General features: G+C 39.6%; 2 protein-coding genes across 4 annotated transcripts in view; both read left to right on the top strand.

The window, feature by feature from the left end:
- Nucleotides 1-14,442, top strand: part of PIR (pirin) — a 517,051-nt gene that overhangs the window by 293,935 nt on the left and 208,674 nt on the right. The window lies entirely within an intron of this gene.
- ACE2 (angiotensin converting enzyme 2) overlaps nt 1-14,442 on the top strand; it is a 52,925-nt gene that overhangs the window by 6,650 nt on the left and 31,833 nt on the right. For all 3 annotated transcript variants that reach the window (XM_050777629.1, XM_050777627.1, XM_050777628.1), the window contains exons 3-6: nt 1,367-1,525; nt 4,086-4,179; nt 4,538-4,681; nt 13,396-13,508. In XM_050777629.1, coding sequence (XP_050633586.1) covers nt 1,367-1,525; nt 4,086-4,179; nt 4,538-4,681; nt 13,396-13,508 — 510 coding nt within the window. The remainder of the gene's footprint in view (nt 1-1,366; nt 1,526-4,085; nt 4,180-4,537; nt 4,682-13,395; nt 13,509-14,442) is intronic.

The raw sequence follows: 14,442 nt of genomic DNA, 5'->3' as shown, positions 1-14,442 counted from the left end.
TCCACTGTTTATATCTTTCAGCCTCTTTCTGTATGTATAAAAAAGGAGAGAGAGTGATTTTCTACCTCATAGTGTTGTTAAGAAAATCAAATGAGGTAAATTATTTTGCAAAGTATTGTCTACTCATCTGACTCCTACCTACTTTCAGGTCTGTCTTAAGTTGCAACTTCTGCATGAGGGCTTGGCCAAATATAGTCACCTGCATGAATTTCCTCTTTCTTGTAACAGAAACTGCTTGGCCCACTCATGATTTATACATTACTAAATACTCTTATGTTTCATTAATGAAACATTTATAATGCCTATCTTACCTGTCTGATAAAATTGAAAGCAATCTAAGGACAAGAACTTTCCCCCTATACATAAAATATAAAATAAATCATAAAATAATAATACATAACAAATAAATAATAAAATAACTAACATTTGTTGAATGATTAGGATGTGTTAGGCACTCTTGTAAGCATTTCATTTTTTGTTACTTCTTCGAATCCTTACAACAGTCCTTTGAGGTAAGTCCTATTATTACTTCCATTTTGCAGATAAGACAACTGTGGCTCAGAGAGGCTAAGGTACTTGAGTCCAGGAGCGGAATTCTTACTTTCCTCACACATTATCTCTTTTGTGTGGTCTAGAGCAGTACACTATACCAAGTAGTTGCTCATTTTGGTCTTTGGTAAATGGAAATGAATTTGTACATTGAGAAAAAACTACACTAGAGTAGTTTGGAGAAGTTCACTTTCCAACTGATGTTCAAGATTGGGCAGCGGGAGGAGAGGGGGTGGGAAATGTGTCCTGGCATCATCACCTGCTTGATGATTTCTTTTGCTGGTAGAAAATCACCATGGCTACCAATGGCCATTTTCTGGGAAGCCTTTTTTGGGAATCCTAACTTAAGATCAAAATCCCTGGGCTAAGTTATGGCAGCTAGGAGGTTACTGTGAACTGGTTCTCATTTCTTATGGTTTCCATTGTTATTAGGGGTCTGTATTCTCATTAAGTCCACTCTGAGCTCTACTGTATTCTCCTTTTAGAGCACTCATCTTTGAATCCTTGGCCAACTCACCTACATCACAGCACTAAGGCTACAAATTCCAGGGCCCCATAATGTGGATTATCTGTGAGAATTCACTTCCAGTTCTGGGGACAGGACCCTTGGGAAAACCAGGCAATAGGCCAGAGAGAGAGAGAGTGGTCAAAAATGGCCTGGTCACTCTTAACCTAAACCTTGATCTTTAGCAGAGTAGAGGACTAAATCACTCAGGAAATATTAAATGTTTCACCAGATATTCTTTGTACTATATCTTCTGTTTTATCTGTTCAAGCAATGCCATTCCGACTTCAATTTTCTTTCATGTCATTTCAGAATAATGCTGGGGAAAAATGGTCTGCCTTTTTAAAAGAACAGTCCACACTTGCCCAAATGTATCCACTGCAAGAAATTCAGAATCTCACAGTCAAGCTTCAGTTGCAGGCTCTTCAGCAAAATGGGTCTTCAGTGCTCTCAGAAGACAAGAGCAAACGGGTACGTTTGTGAACATTTTAGCATTGATCCCAAGAGTTGAAATATTTGGGAAATATTAAACATTAATATCACCCACAGCAGCTTCCTTTGTTTGAAAAGATAGTAATGCTGATGTTAGAAAAAGCTCTCTCTATCCCTAGGTAAGGTGACCATACAATTTATTATTCAAACTGGAATCTTTTTGAGAGTGAAAAATACTGGTAATAATTATATTCAAACACAGAGTTAAACTGAGATTGTCCCTGGCACTGTGGTGTGTATGGACACCCCCTAGTGTTAGGTCACCTTCCTGAAGGATCAGGCAGCCTGAAGAATACAGTTAGTTTGTGTCAGTGGTTCTCAACTGGGGATGCTTTAGCCCTCCGGGGATATTTGACAATGTCTGGAGACGTTTTTGGTTGCCACAAATACGGGATACTATTGACATCTAGTGGGTAGGGATGCTGCAGAACAGTTCACAATGTATGGGATGGCCCCCAGCAACAAAGAATGATCTTGTCCACAATGTCAACAGCAAACTTTTTTTCTATAAAGGAACACATGAGAGTAAATATTTTCGGATTTGTGTATTTAGGTATTGTCTGTGTTACAACTAGTCAACTGTGCTGTTGTATCAGGAAATCAGCTGTAGCTAATATGTAAATGAACAAGTATGGCTGTCTTCAAATAAAACTTTACAAAAACAAGCAGCAGACAGGATTTGGTCTGCAGAACATAGTTTGCAAACCTCTGATATAGCCTATTGAAATATTTTTAATCTAAAATATTTAGCTATTTAAAAAGAAAGTCTTCTTTCTCAGTTGCTTGTCCTCTGGAACTTTGTATGTTCTAATCTGTGTATATAAAATAAAAGTGTATCCAAAAGGCAAAGATAAAACCATGTGAAATGTATCTTTCTACAAGTTAACATTTATTTTTCTGCATTCTTTGGATCCAATTATCCAACTAATTATCAATCCACTCTACCTTATCCATTCTGTTTCTCCATTTTTCCCCCCACAAGGACACTATGAGAAACCTTGCCTATTCACATATAGACAGCCTGGTCCAGCCTAGGTGGAACCTGGACATTTTATTTTTTAAAAAATCCCCAGATAATTCTAATGTGCAGTCAGGACCGAAAACCACTGAAATTCATGTAAGAGCTTAAAGTGTTTGGGAAGAGGAGGGACTCAAGGGTGCTTAGATTCGATGGAGAGGAAGCAGTAGAGATTGAAGAAGAGGTAGAAAGAGACCGTGAGGGGTTTTGTGCCATGGTAAGGAATTTAGGTTTATTCCTTTGGACTATGGGATTGTGTGGAAGTTTTAAGCGTAAGGTCTATTTCATGTTTTAGGATCACTCTCAAGGCAGAACCAAAGAGAAACAGGAGAAGGAGAAACAGATCCTTTAATCCAGTGCTTCTTAAATCAATCTGAGGGAGAGAACCATTTCCTTCCTTCCTTCCTTCCTTCCTTCCTTCCTTCCTTCCTTCCTTCCTTCCTTCCTTCTTGCCTTCCTTCCTTCTTTCCTTCCTTCCTTCTCTTCCTCCTTCCCTCTTTCTCTCCTCCCTCCCGTCTTTCCTTTCTCCCTCCTTTATTCCTTTATTTCCAATACATTGCAGATCAATACTTGCTTAAGTTCACTGATTACAAGCTTAGATGTCATGGAAATATCAAACTGTTTTCCAAAGTTTATAAACTTTTATTCTCTTAATTCCTGTACTTATCACAGAATGGAAACAAACTATTTGCTCATGTGCACTGGTCCACGGATTACACCTGGAGTATCACTGCTTCACTCTGTCACCTTCACTTTACCTACAGGGTAAAGTTTAGCAACTTTAGTATGGCAGAGATGGTCCCTCGTGATCTGGCCCCTGCTTATCTCTCCATTCTCATGTCTTTCATTTCCCTTAATGAACACCGTCACTCCAGTTTCATTCAACATCTCACTGTCCCCTGGGAATGCCTTGTCTTTTCCAACCTCCTTCCATCTTTTAGACTCTTCCCTCTACCTCCCTTCTCTACATGACCAATGCCTACTTCTTCTCCAAGACACAGCTCTTATCTTCCCTTCTCTTTGGACCCATTCTTGAATCTCCAGGTTATTAGTTATTAATTTCTCCCTGCTTCTATACTACTGCATCACTTTTTGGTGACAGTTATAGCACTTGTCATTCTGTTATGTATTAATAGTTACTGATTTCATGGCTGCCTCACTATCCTATGACTTTACGGTCTTTGACTTGTTCATTTCAGAACTGTCAGAGTGTAGGACATATTACAGGTTCAATAAATGCTGAACGAAACAAAAAATGCACTTCTCTGTGTTAATTCTTTGGGCTTTGGTAGATCTGGTTATTTCAATTACTCCATATATATTTATTATGTGCTCATAGCACTTTGTGCTAGTTGACAGTGGGAAAACTTAACTGGGCTATTCCTTCTCTACATGGCAAAGAAGTAAATTGCTGTATTTTGAGGAATCAAAAAATAATGTGGCCAAAAGGGTATGTCTATATTAGCATTCTCTTCAGCAAAATTTCCATTGTTAACATTGTTTATTATCTTAAATTTGCAGTTGAACACAATTCTAAATACAATGAGCACCATCTACAGTACTGGAAAAGTTTGTAACCCAAATAATCCCCAGGAATGCTTATTACTTGATCCAGGTAGGCTACTAATTTTGAGTAGTGATTATGAAATTTACTTTTCTCCCAAGTTTCAAAAATGATTGCAAATGTGTGTTTCAACACATACATGGTCTTTTAACTTTCTTGTAAATTTTATCACATTTACTTAATTTAATCAAGTCAATAAGTAAGTTATTTCAGTGGTTTATTTTCTCTGCAGACGTATTTTGGAACTATAAGGGCAAGGAAATGAATGAATCATGAGATTTTATTTAACCACTTTATGACCTGATGTCTGCCAACCTTACTTTTAATTCTTTAAAGTGCATGTAGTTATTTACAAATAAAATTTTTACAAATGCATCTTTTCTTGTCTTTGTGTGCTTTGGGATAACAGGTTTGAATGAAATAATGGAAAAGAGTTTAGACTACAATGAGAGGCTCTGGGCTTGGGAAGGCTGGAGATCTGAGGTCGGCAAGCAGCTGAGGCCATTATATGAAGAGTATGTGGTCTTGAAAAATGAGATGGCAAGAGCAAATCGTAAGTTTGCTGATCTGTAGAGGTCCTGAAGCTCTCTGTGTGGCCGCGGGGCTATTTCTTCTGCATTACCAAGCCTGCCCTTTGATATCAGGGATACTCCTCAATTAACAGTCATCTCCTGAACAATTCAGATGACCTGTTTTAAAAAGAAATTACTGGGGAAAAAGAAAAGGTGCACTGGTATTCTACAATTCAAGAAGCTCAATAATGAGACTCAACTACAAGGCCTAAAATAAATTATCCAGGAATTATGAATTATAAGTAATCTAGGAAGATCTCAGACCCCTAAAAGTTCCTGAGGGAGTCTGGGGATTAAGAGGGGATCCCATTTCTCAGGATGAGAGACAGAGTCACTGTCTTTTGTCTAAAGCCCCCACAGTTCACTTTCAAAGGTCATTTGTGTGTCTACCTTAGGGTGATACCCCAGAAAGAAAAAAAAATCAGATTAGTTTAGGCTGGAAATGTATTATTTTCTGCAGTTGTAATTATATCTCAAATTATGTGGTCATAAAAAATCTTAACATAGGAAGGAATTTCCATATCTCTTAACTTATTCTCTTCCCTGAATAGTGAGCTGAAGTCATGGAATCATTATTCACATTGTGCTTTGATGATTTACTGCCCGCTGAGGTTGAGTAAGGAAGAATTTTTTCCCCCATTTGTTGTTTTAAAATTTCCTTCACTGCCACTTAAATTCAATATTCTTAAGCCTTACGCAAGCTGGAGACAATAGCTTATCACCACTTTTAAAACAATATCCTGCATGTCCTTTCATCCAAATATTTATTTCTGTCCTCATCTTCCTGGTCATTAATTGCAAATGTGAATGTAAAAATAAAAATTATTAAATTATGTTTACAAACTTTATTAGCTAATACCCTAACACAAGCTTGTGTTTCCTGATGGTGAGATACTAAAGGAAGCACATAGAAACATGCTATTGATACATATAATTTGCAAACAAACACAGGTTCACTGTGGCAAAGTCTAAGATGAGTTGGGTCTGATCTAAAAATACAAGGCCATGAACAAAAGAAGAATTTAAAAACTTAGAGATCCAGTCACATATTTTAAAGCTAAAGATACAAACTGATGTATCAAGAGAGTACACACCCAGAATTGAGAGACTAGGAGTGTGCTTCTTTCGCTTACCAGCTGTGTGATCTTGGACAAGCGATTTAACCACTCTAAGCACAGGTTGTTAGTGGGAATATAAACTGGTGAAGCTGTTTTGGAAAAATAGTATGAGAATTCCTAAATAAATTAAAAATAGAATTACCATATGATCCAGCAATCCCTCTCCTGGGTATATACCTAAATTAGATGAAATTAATACTTCATAAGGATATCTACACTGCCATGTTCACTGCAGCATTAATCGAAATAGCCAAGATAGGGAAACAACCTAAGTGTTTGTCAAGGGGTGAATGAATAAAGAAACTGTGGTAGGTATATGGAATGGAATATTATTCAGCCTTAAAAGAGGAGATCCTGTCATTTGCCTCAACATGGATAGACCTGGAGGACATTATGCTAAGTGAAATAATCCAGACATAAAAAGAAAAACATAGCATCATCTCACTCAAACGTGGATTCTACAAAAAAATCAAATATACAGAGGTAGAGTCATCGTGATTGCCAGAGGTGAGGTGGAGCGGGGTGGAATATAGGGAGAAGTGGGTTAAAGGATACAAAGTAGCAGACATGTAGGATGAACAAGTCTAAAGATCGAATGTACAACGTAAGGACTATAGTTAATAATAATGTTTTGTATTCAGGATTTTTGCAAAATGAGTAGATTTTAGCTGCTCTTCCATGGGGGGACAATGCTCAACTATGTGAGATGATAGATATGTTAATTTTGTTTACTATAGTAACCATTTTATTATATATGTATCTCATAACATCATGGTGTACACCTTAAATATACGCAATAAAATTTATTTATTTTTTTTTTAAAATTTATTTATTATTATTATACTTTAAGTTGTAGGGTACATGTGCATAACGTGCAGGTTTGTTACATATGTATACTTGTGCCATGTTGGTGTGCTGCACCCATCAACTCGTCATTTACATCAGGTATAGCTCCCAATGCAATCCCTCCCCGCTTCCCCCTCCCCATGATAGGCCCCGGTGTGTGATGTTCCCCTTCCTGAGTCCAAGTGATCTCATTGTTCAGTTCCCACCTATGAGTGAGAACATGCGGTGTTTGGTTTTCTGTTCTTGTGATAGTTTGCTAAGAATGATGGTTTCCAGCTGCATCCATGTCCCTACAAAGGACACAAACTCATCCTTTTTTATGGCTGCATAGTATTCCATGGTGTATATGTGCCACATTTTCTTAATCCAATCTGTCACTGATGGACATTTGGGTTGATTCCAAGTCTTTGCTATTGTGAATAGTGCCGCAATAAACATACGTGTGCATGTGTCTTTATAGCAGCATAATTTATAATCCTTTGGGTATATCCCCAGTAATGGGATGGCTGGGTCATATGGTACATCTAGTTCTAGATCCTTGAGGAATCGCCATACTGTTTTCCATAATGGTTGAACTAGTTTACAATCCCACCAACAGTGTAAAAGCGTTCCTATTTCTCCACATCCTCTCCAGCACCTGTTGTTTCCTGACTTTTTAATGATCGCCATTCTAACTGGTGTGAGATGGTATCTCATTGTGGTTTTGATTTGCATTTCTCTGATGGCCAGTGATGATGAGCATTTTTTCATGTGTCTGTTGGCTGTATGAATGTCTTCTTTTGAGAAATGTCTGTTCATATCCTTTGCCCACTTTTTGATGGGGTTGTTTGTTTTTTTCTTGTAAATTTGTTTGAGTTCTTTGTAGGTTCTGGATATTAGCCCTTTGTCAGATGAGTAGATTGCAATAATTTTCTCCCATTCCGTAGGTTGCCTGTTCACTCTGATGGTAGTTTCTTTTGCTGTGCAGAAGCTCTTTAGTTTAATGAGATCCCATTTGTCAATTTTGGCTTTTGCTGCTGTTGCTTTTGGTGTTTTAGACATGAAGTCTTTGCCCATGCCTATGTCCTGAATGGTACTACCTAGGTTTTCCTCTAGGATTTTTATGGTATTAGGTCTAACATTTAAGTTTCTAATCCATCTTGAATTAATTTTTGTATAAGGAGTAAGGAAAGGATCCAGTTTCAGCTTTCTACTTATGGCTAGCCAATTTTCCCAGCACCATTTATTAAATAGGGAATCCTTTCCCCATTTCTTGTTTTTGTCAGGTTTGTCAAAGATCAGATGGCTGTAGATGTGTGGTATTATTTCTGAGGACTCTGTTTCTGTTCCATTGGTCTATATCTCTGTTTTGGTACCAGTACCATGCTGTTTTGGTTACTGTAGCCTTGTAGTATAGTTTGAAGTCAGGTAGCGTGATGCCTCCAGCTTTGTTCTTTTGACTTAGGATTGTCTTGGAGATGCGGGCTCTTTTTTGGTTCCATATGAACTTTAAAGCAGTTTTTTCCAATTCTGTGAAGAAACTCATTGGTAGCTTGATGGGGATGGCATTGAATCTATAAATTACCTTGGGCAGTATGGCCATTTTCACGATATTGATTCTTCCTATCCATGAGCATGGTATGTTCTTCCATTTGTTTGTGTCCTCTTTGATTTCACTGAGCAGTGGTTTGTAGTTCTCCTTGAAGAGGTCCTTTACATCCCTTGTAAGTTGGATTCCTAGGTATTTTATTCTCTTTGAAGCAATTGTGAATGGAAGTTCATTCCTGATTTGGCTCTCTGTCTGTTACTGGTGTATATGAATGCTTGTGATTTTTGCACATTAATTTTGTATCCTGAGACTTTGCTGAAGTTGCTTATCAGCTTAAGGAGATTTTGGGCTGAGACAATGGGGTTTTCTAAATATACAATCATGTCATCTGCAAACAGGGACAATTTGACTTCTTCTTTTCCTAACTGAATACCCTTGATTTCTTTCTCTTGCCTAATTGCCCTAGCCAGAACTTCCAACACTATGTTGAATAGGAGTGGTGAGAGAGGGCATCCCTGCCTTGTGCCAGTTTTCAAAGGGAATTTTTCCAGTTTTTGCCCATTCAGTATGATATTGGCTGTGGGTTTGTCATAAATAGCTCTTATTATTTTGAGGTACGTTCCATCAATACCGAATTTATTGAGTGTTTTTAGCATGAAGGGCTGTTGAATTTTGTCAAAAGCCTTTTCTGCATCTATTGAGATAATCATGTGGTTCTTGTCTTTGGTTCTGTTTATATGCTGGATTATGTTTATTGATTTTGCGAATGTTGAACCAGCCTTGCATCCCAGGGATGAATCCCACTTGATCATGGTGGATAAGCTTTTTGATGTGTTGCTGAATCCGGTTTGCCAGTATTTTATTGAGGATTTTTGCATCGATGTTCATCAGGGATATTGGTCTAAAATTCTCTTTTTTAGTTGTGTCTCTGCCAGGCTTTGGTATCAGGATGATGTTGGCCTCATAAAATGAGTTAGGGAGGATTCCCTCTTTTTCTATTGATTGGAATAGTTTCAGAAGGAATGGTACCAACTCCTCCTTGTACCTCTGGTAGAATTCAGCTGTGAATCCATCTGGTCCTGGACTTTTTTTGGTTGGTAGGCTATTAATTATTGCCTCAATTTCAGAGCCTGCTATTGGTCTATTCAGGGATTCAACTTCTTCCTGGTTTAGTCTTGGAAGAGTGTAAGTGTCCAGGAAATTATCCATTTCTTCTAGATTTTCCAGTTTATTTGCGTAGAGGTGTTTATAGTATTCTCTGATGGTAGTTTGTATGTCTGTGGGGTCGGTGGTGATATCCCCTTTATCATTTTTAATTGCATCGATTTGATTCTTCTCTCTTTTCTTCTTTATTAGTCTTGCTAGTGGTCTGTCAATTTTGTTGATCTTTTCAAAAAACCAACTCCTGGATTCATTGATTTTTTGGAGGGTTTTTTGTGTCTCTATCTCCTTCAGTTCTGCTCTGATCTTAGTTATTTCTTGCCTTCTGCTAGCTTTCGAATGTGTTTGCTCTTGCTTCTCTAGTTCTTTTAATTGCGATGTTAGAGTGTCAATTTTAGATCTTTCCTGCTTTCTCTTGTGGGCATTTAGTGCTATAAATTTCCCTCTACACACTGCTTTAAATGTGTCCCAGAGATTCTGGTATGTTGTATCTTTGTTCTCATTGGTTTCAAAGAACATCTTTATTTCTGCCTTCATTTCGTTATGTACCCAGTAGTCATTCAGGAGCAGGTTGTTCAGTTTCCATGTAGTTGAGCGGTTTTGATTGAGTTTCTTTTTTTTTTTTTTTTGAGACGGAGTCTCGCTCTGCCGCCCAGGCTGGAGTGCAGTGGCCGGATCTCAGCTCACTGCAAGCTCCGCCTCCCGGGTTCACGCCATTCTCCTGCCTCAGCCTCCCGAGTAGCTGGGACTACAGGTGCCGCCACCTCGCCCGGCTAGTTTTTTGTATTTTTAAAGTAGAGACGGGGTTTCACCGTGTCAGCCAGGATGGTCTCGATCTCCTGACCTCGTGATCCGCCCGTCTCGGCCTCCCAAAGTGCTGGGATTACAGGCTTGAGCCACCGCGCCTGAGTTCTAGTTTGATTGCACTGTGGTCTGAGAGACAGTTTGTTATAATTTCTGTTCTTGTACATTTGCTGAGGAGTGATTTACTTCCAATTACGTGGTCAATTTTGGAGTAAGTACGATGTGGTGCTGAGAAGAATGTATATTCTGTTGATTTGGGGTGGAGAGTTCTATAGATGTCTATTAGGTCTGCTTGCTGCAGAGATGAGTTTAATTCCTGGATATCCTTGTTAACTTTCTGTCTCGTTGATCTGTCTAATGTTGACAGTGGAGTGTTGAAGTCTCCCATTATTATTGTATGGGAGTCTAAGTCTCTTTGTAAGTCTCTAAGGACTTGCTTTATGAATCTGGGTGCTCCTGTATTGGGTGCATATATATTTAGGATAGTTAGCTCTTCCTGTTGAATTGATCCCTTTACCATTATGTAATGGCCTTCTTTGTCTCTTTTGATCTTTGATGGTTTAAAGTCTGTTTTATCAGAGACTAGTATTGCAAACCCCGCTTTTTTTTGTTCTCCATTTGCTTGGTAAATCTTCCTCCATCCCTTTATTTTGAGCCTATGTATGTCTCTGCGTGTGAGATGGGTCTCCTGAATACAGCAGACTGATGGGTCTTGACTCTTTATCCAGTTTGCCAGTCTGTGTCTTTTAATTGGAGCATTTAGTCCATTTACATTTAAGGTTAAGATTGTTATGTGTGAACTTGATCCTGCCATTATGATATTAACTGGTTATTTTGCTCGTTAGTTGATGCAGTTTCTTCCTAGCCTCGATGGTCTTTACATTTTGGCATGTTTTTGCAATGGCTGGTACCGGTTGTTCCTTTCCATGTTTAGTGCTTCCTTCAGGGTCTCTTGTAAGGCAGGCCTAGTGGTGACAAAATCTCTAAGCATTTGCTTCTCTGTAAAGGATTTTATTTCTCCTTCACTTATGAAACTTAGTTTGGCTGGATATGAAATTCTGGGTTTAAAATTCTTTTCTTTAAGAATGTTGAATATTGGCCCCCACTCTCTTCTGGCTTGGAGAGTTTCTGCCGAGAGATCTGCTGTTAGTCTGATGGGCTTCCCTTTGTGGGTAACCCGACCTTTCTCTCTGGCTGCCCTTAAGATTTTTTCCTTCATTTCAACTTTGGTGAATCTGGCAATTATGTGTCTTGGAGTTGCTCTTCTCGAGGAGTATCTTTGTGGCGTTCTCTGTATTTCCTGGATTTGAATGTTGGCCTGCCCTACTAGGTTGGGGAAGTTCTCCTGGATGATACCCTGAAGAGTGTTTTCCAACTTGGTTCCATTTTCCCCCTCACTTTTAGGCACCCCAATCAGACGTAGATTTGGTCTTTTTACATAATCCCATACTTCTTGCAGGCTTTGTTCATTTCTTTTTCTTCTTTTTTCTTTTGGTTTCTCTTCTCGCTTCATTTCATTCATTTGATCCTCAATCGCAGATACTCTTTCTTCCAGTTGATCGAGTCAGTTACTGAAACTTGTGCATTTGTCACGTATTTCTCGTGTCATGGTTTTCATCTCTTTCATTTCGTTTATGACCTTCTCTGCATTAATTACTCTAGCCACCAATTCTTCCACTTTTTTTTTCAAGATTTTTAGTTTCTTTACGCTGGGTACGTAATTCCTCCTTTAGCTCTGAGAAATTTGATGGACTGAAGCCTTCTTCTCTCATCTCGTCAAAGTCATTCTCCGTCCAGCTTTGATCCGTTGCTGGCGATGAGCTGCGCTCCTTTGCCGGGGGAGATGCGCTCTTATTTTTTGAATTTCCAGCTTTTCTGCCCTGCCTTTTCCCCATCTTTGTGGTTTTATCTGCCTGTGGTCTTTGATGATGGTGATGTACTGATGGGGTTTTGGTGTAGGTGTCCTTCCTGTTTGATAATTTTCCTTCTAACAGTCAGGACCCTCAGCTGTAGGTCTGTTGGAGATTGCTTGAGGTCCACTCCAGACCCTGTTTGCCTGGGTATCAGCAGCAGAGGCTGCAGAAGATAGAATATTTCTGAACAGTGAGTGTACCTGTCTGATTCTTGCTTTGGAAGCTTCCTCTCAGGGGTGTACTCCACCCTGTGAGGTGTGGGGTGTCAGACTGCCCCTAGTGGGGGATGTCTCCCAGTTAGGCTGCTCAGGGGTCAGGGACCCACTTGAGCAGGGAGTCTGTCCCTTCTCAGATCTCAACCTCCGTGTTGGGAGATCCACTGCTCTCTTCAAAGCTGTCAGACAGAGTCGTTTGCATCTGCAGTGGCTTCTGCTGTGTTTGTTATTGTTTACTGTGCCCTGTCCCCAGAGGTGGAGTCTACAGAGACAGGCAGGTTTCCTTGAGCTGCTGTGAGCTCCACCCAGTTCGAGCTTCCCAGCGGCTTTGTTTACCTACTTAAGCCTCAGCAATGGCGGGTGCCCCTCCCCCAGCCTCGCTGCTGCCTTGCCGGTAGATCACAGACTGCTGCGCTAGCAATGAGGGAGGCTCCGTGGGCGTGGGACCCTCCCGGCCAGGTGTGGGATATGATCTCCTGGTGTGCCTGTTTGCTTAAAGCGCAGTATTGGGGTGGGAGTTACCCGATTTTCCAGGTGTTGTGTGTCTCAGTTCCCCTGGCTAGGAAAAGGGATTCCCTTCCCCCTTGCGCTTCCCAGGTGAGGCGATGCCTCGCCCTGCTTCAGCTCTAGCTGGTCGGGCTGCAGCAGCTGACCAGCATGGATCGTCAGGCACTCCCCAGTGAGATGAACCCAGTACCTCAGTTGAAAATGCAGAAATCACCCGTCTTCTGTGTCGCTCGCGCTGGGAGTTGGGGATTGGAGCTGTTCCTATTCGGCCATCTTGCCAGGAAGGAGTAAAATTTATTTTAAAATAAACAGGCTGTTACTCTGCATAGTGAGAGTTATAATAATGACAATATTGTATGGTTCTTGTGTTTATTAAATAAAATAATACATTTAAACTCCTGGCACAGAGAAAGTGCTTTAACAGAGATTACTTAATGTTATTATTCATTTGCATCCCTTTGCGTTGATGTTTATCACAATAAAAATGTGATAGCCTTTACATTTCTTTTAACCTCACAGCAAGGCTAATCGATGTATATTGTGCTCTCTCTCTTTCTTTCCCTTATGTTCTTCCCTTTCTCTTAAAAAAAAAAAAAAAAACAGATTATAAGGACTATGGGGATTATTGGAGAGGAGACTATGAAGTAAACGGGGTAGATGGCTATGACTACAACCGCGACCAGTTGATTGAAGATGTGGAACGTACCTTTGAAGAGGTAAGCAAGGAACTGTACACAGAAACAGCTGTGGGGCAGTGTATGAGAAAGAGGGACAGCGACTAAAGGTATTCTGGCTCATTCTTAACACATTGGTCAGCCATTCCCAGGCCTCATAAAGTTATGGAATATTAGAGTTTGAAAAGATTTTAGAGAATAATAGGACAGTCCTACAGATGATCAGAATTGCTCTGCTTTCCTCCTTCTTTCAGTCACTGACCATTAATTACCAATAGAAAGACTATAGGAATGAAATATTATAAGAAGAAATGGTCCTTTAGCTTATAAGTAGGAATGATCTTCTTGAGCTACCTGGGGCTGGCACTGTCTTCCTGTGTTAGCAGAGCTATAGACTTTGCTTCCTTCCTCAGGACAATTGATACTATTACTTTAAGCTAGTCTTCATAGGGAAGAGAGAGTTTTGTGAACAGAAATGTCCCACGGATGTTTTTCCTTCATTTTGGCCCCATGCCTCCCCTTTACCTGCACCTTCAAACTTCTAATGTGAGTTACCTTGTCACAGCCATAGTTTGGCAGAGCTATCAAAAATGGAAGTAAGATAAACAACTCCCCAAAAAGGAAATGGGGAGAAGACTTGAATAAGTACATCATCAAAGAAATGACACAAATGGCAAATAAGAAAATAAAAAGTTATTAGGGAAATGCAAATTAAAGCTATGATGAAAATCCCCTCCACACCCACCAGAATAGCTATGATTAAAAAGACGGACAATACCAAATATTGGGGAAAATGTGAGACGCTGGAGCCCTCTTACACTGCGGGAAGAAATGTAAAATGGGGCAGTCACTTTGGAAAACAGTTTGGCAATTTCTTAAAAAGTTAAGCACACACTTACCATGACTCTTAAGTTTCTATGTGAAATAAATGAAAACATATATCCTTATCCATAGAAACACATACACAAATGTTCAT

This window comes from Macaca thibetana, chromosome X (assembly GCF_024542745.1).
Source record: "Macaca thibetana thibetana isolate TM-01 chromosome X, ASM2454274v1, whole genome shotgun sequence".
Classification (NCBI taxonomy): Eukaryota; Metazoa; Chordata; class Mammalia; order Primates; family Cercopithecidae; genus Macaca; species Macaca thibetana.
The sequence above is the reverse complement of the archived record's forward strand: the minus strand, read 5'-3'. Positions and strand labels throughout refer to the sequence as shown.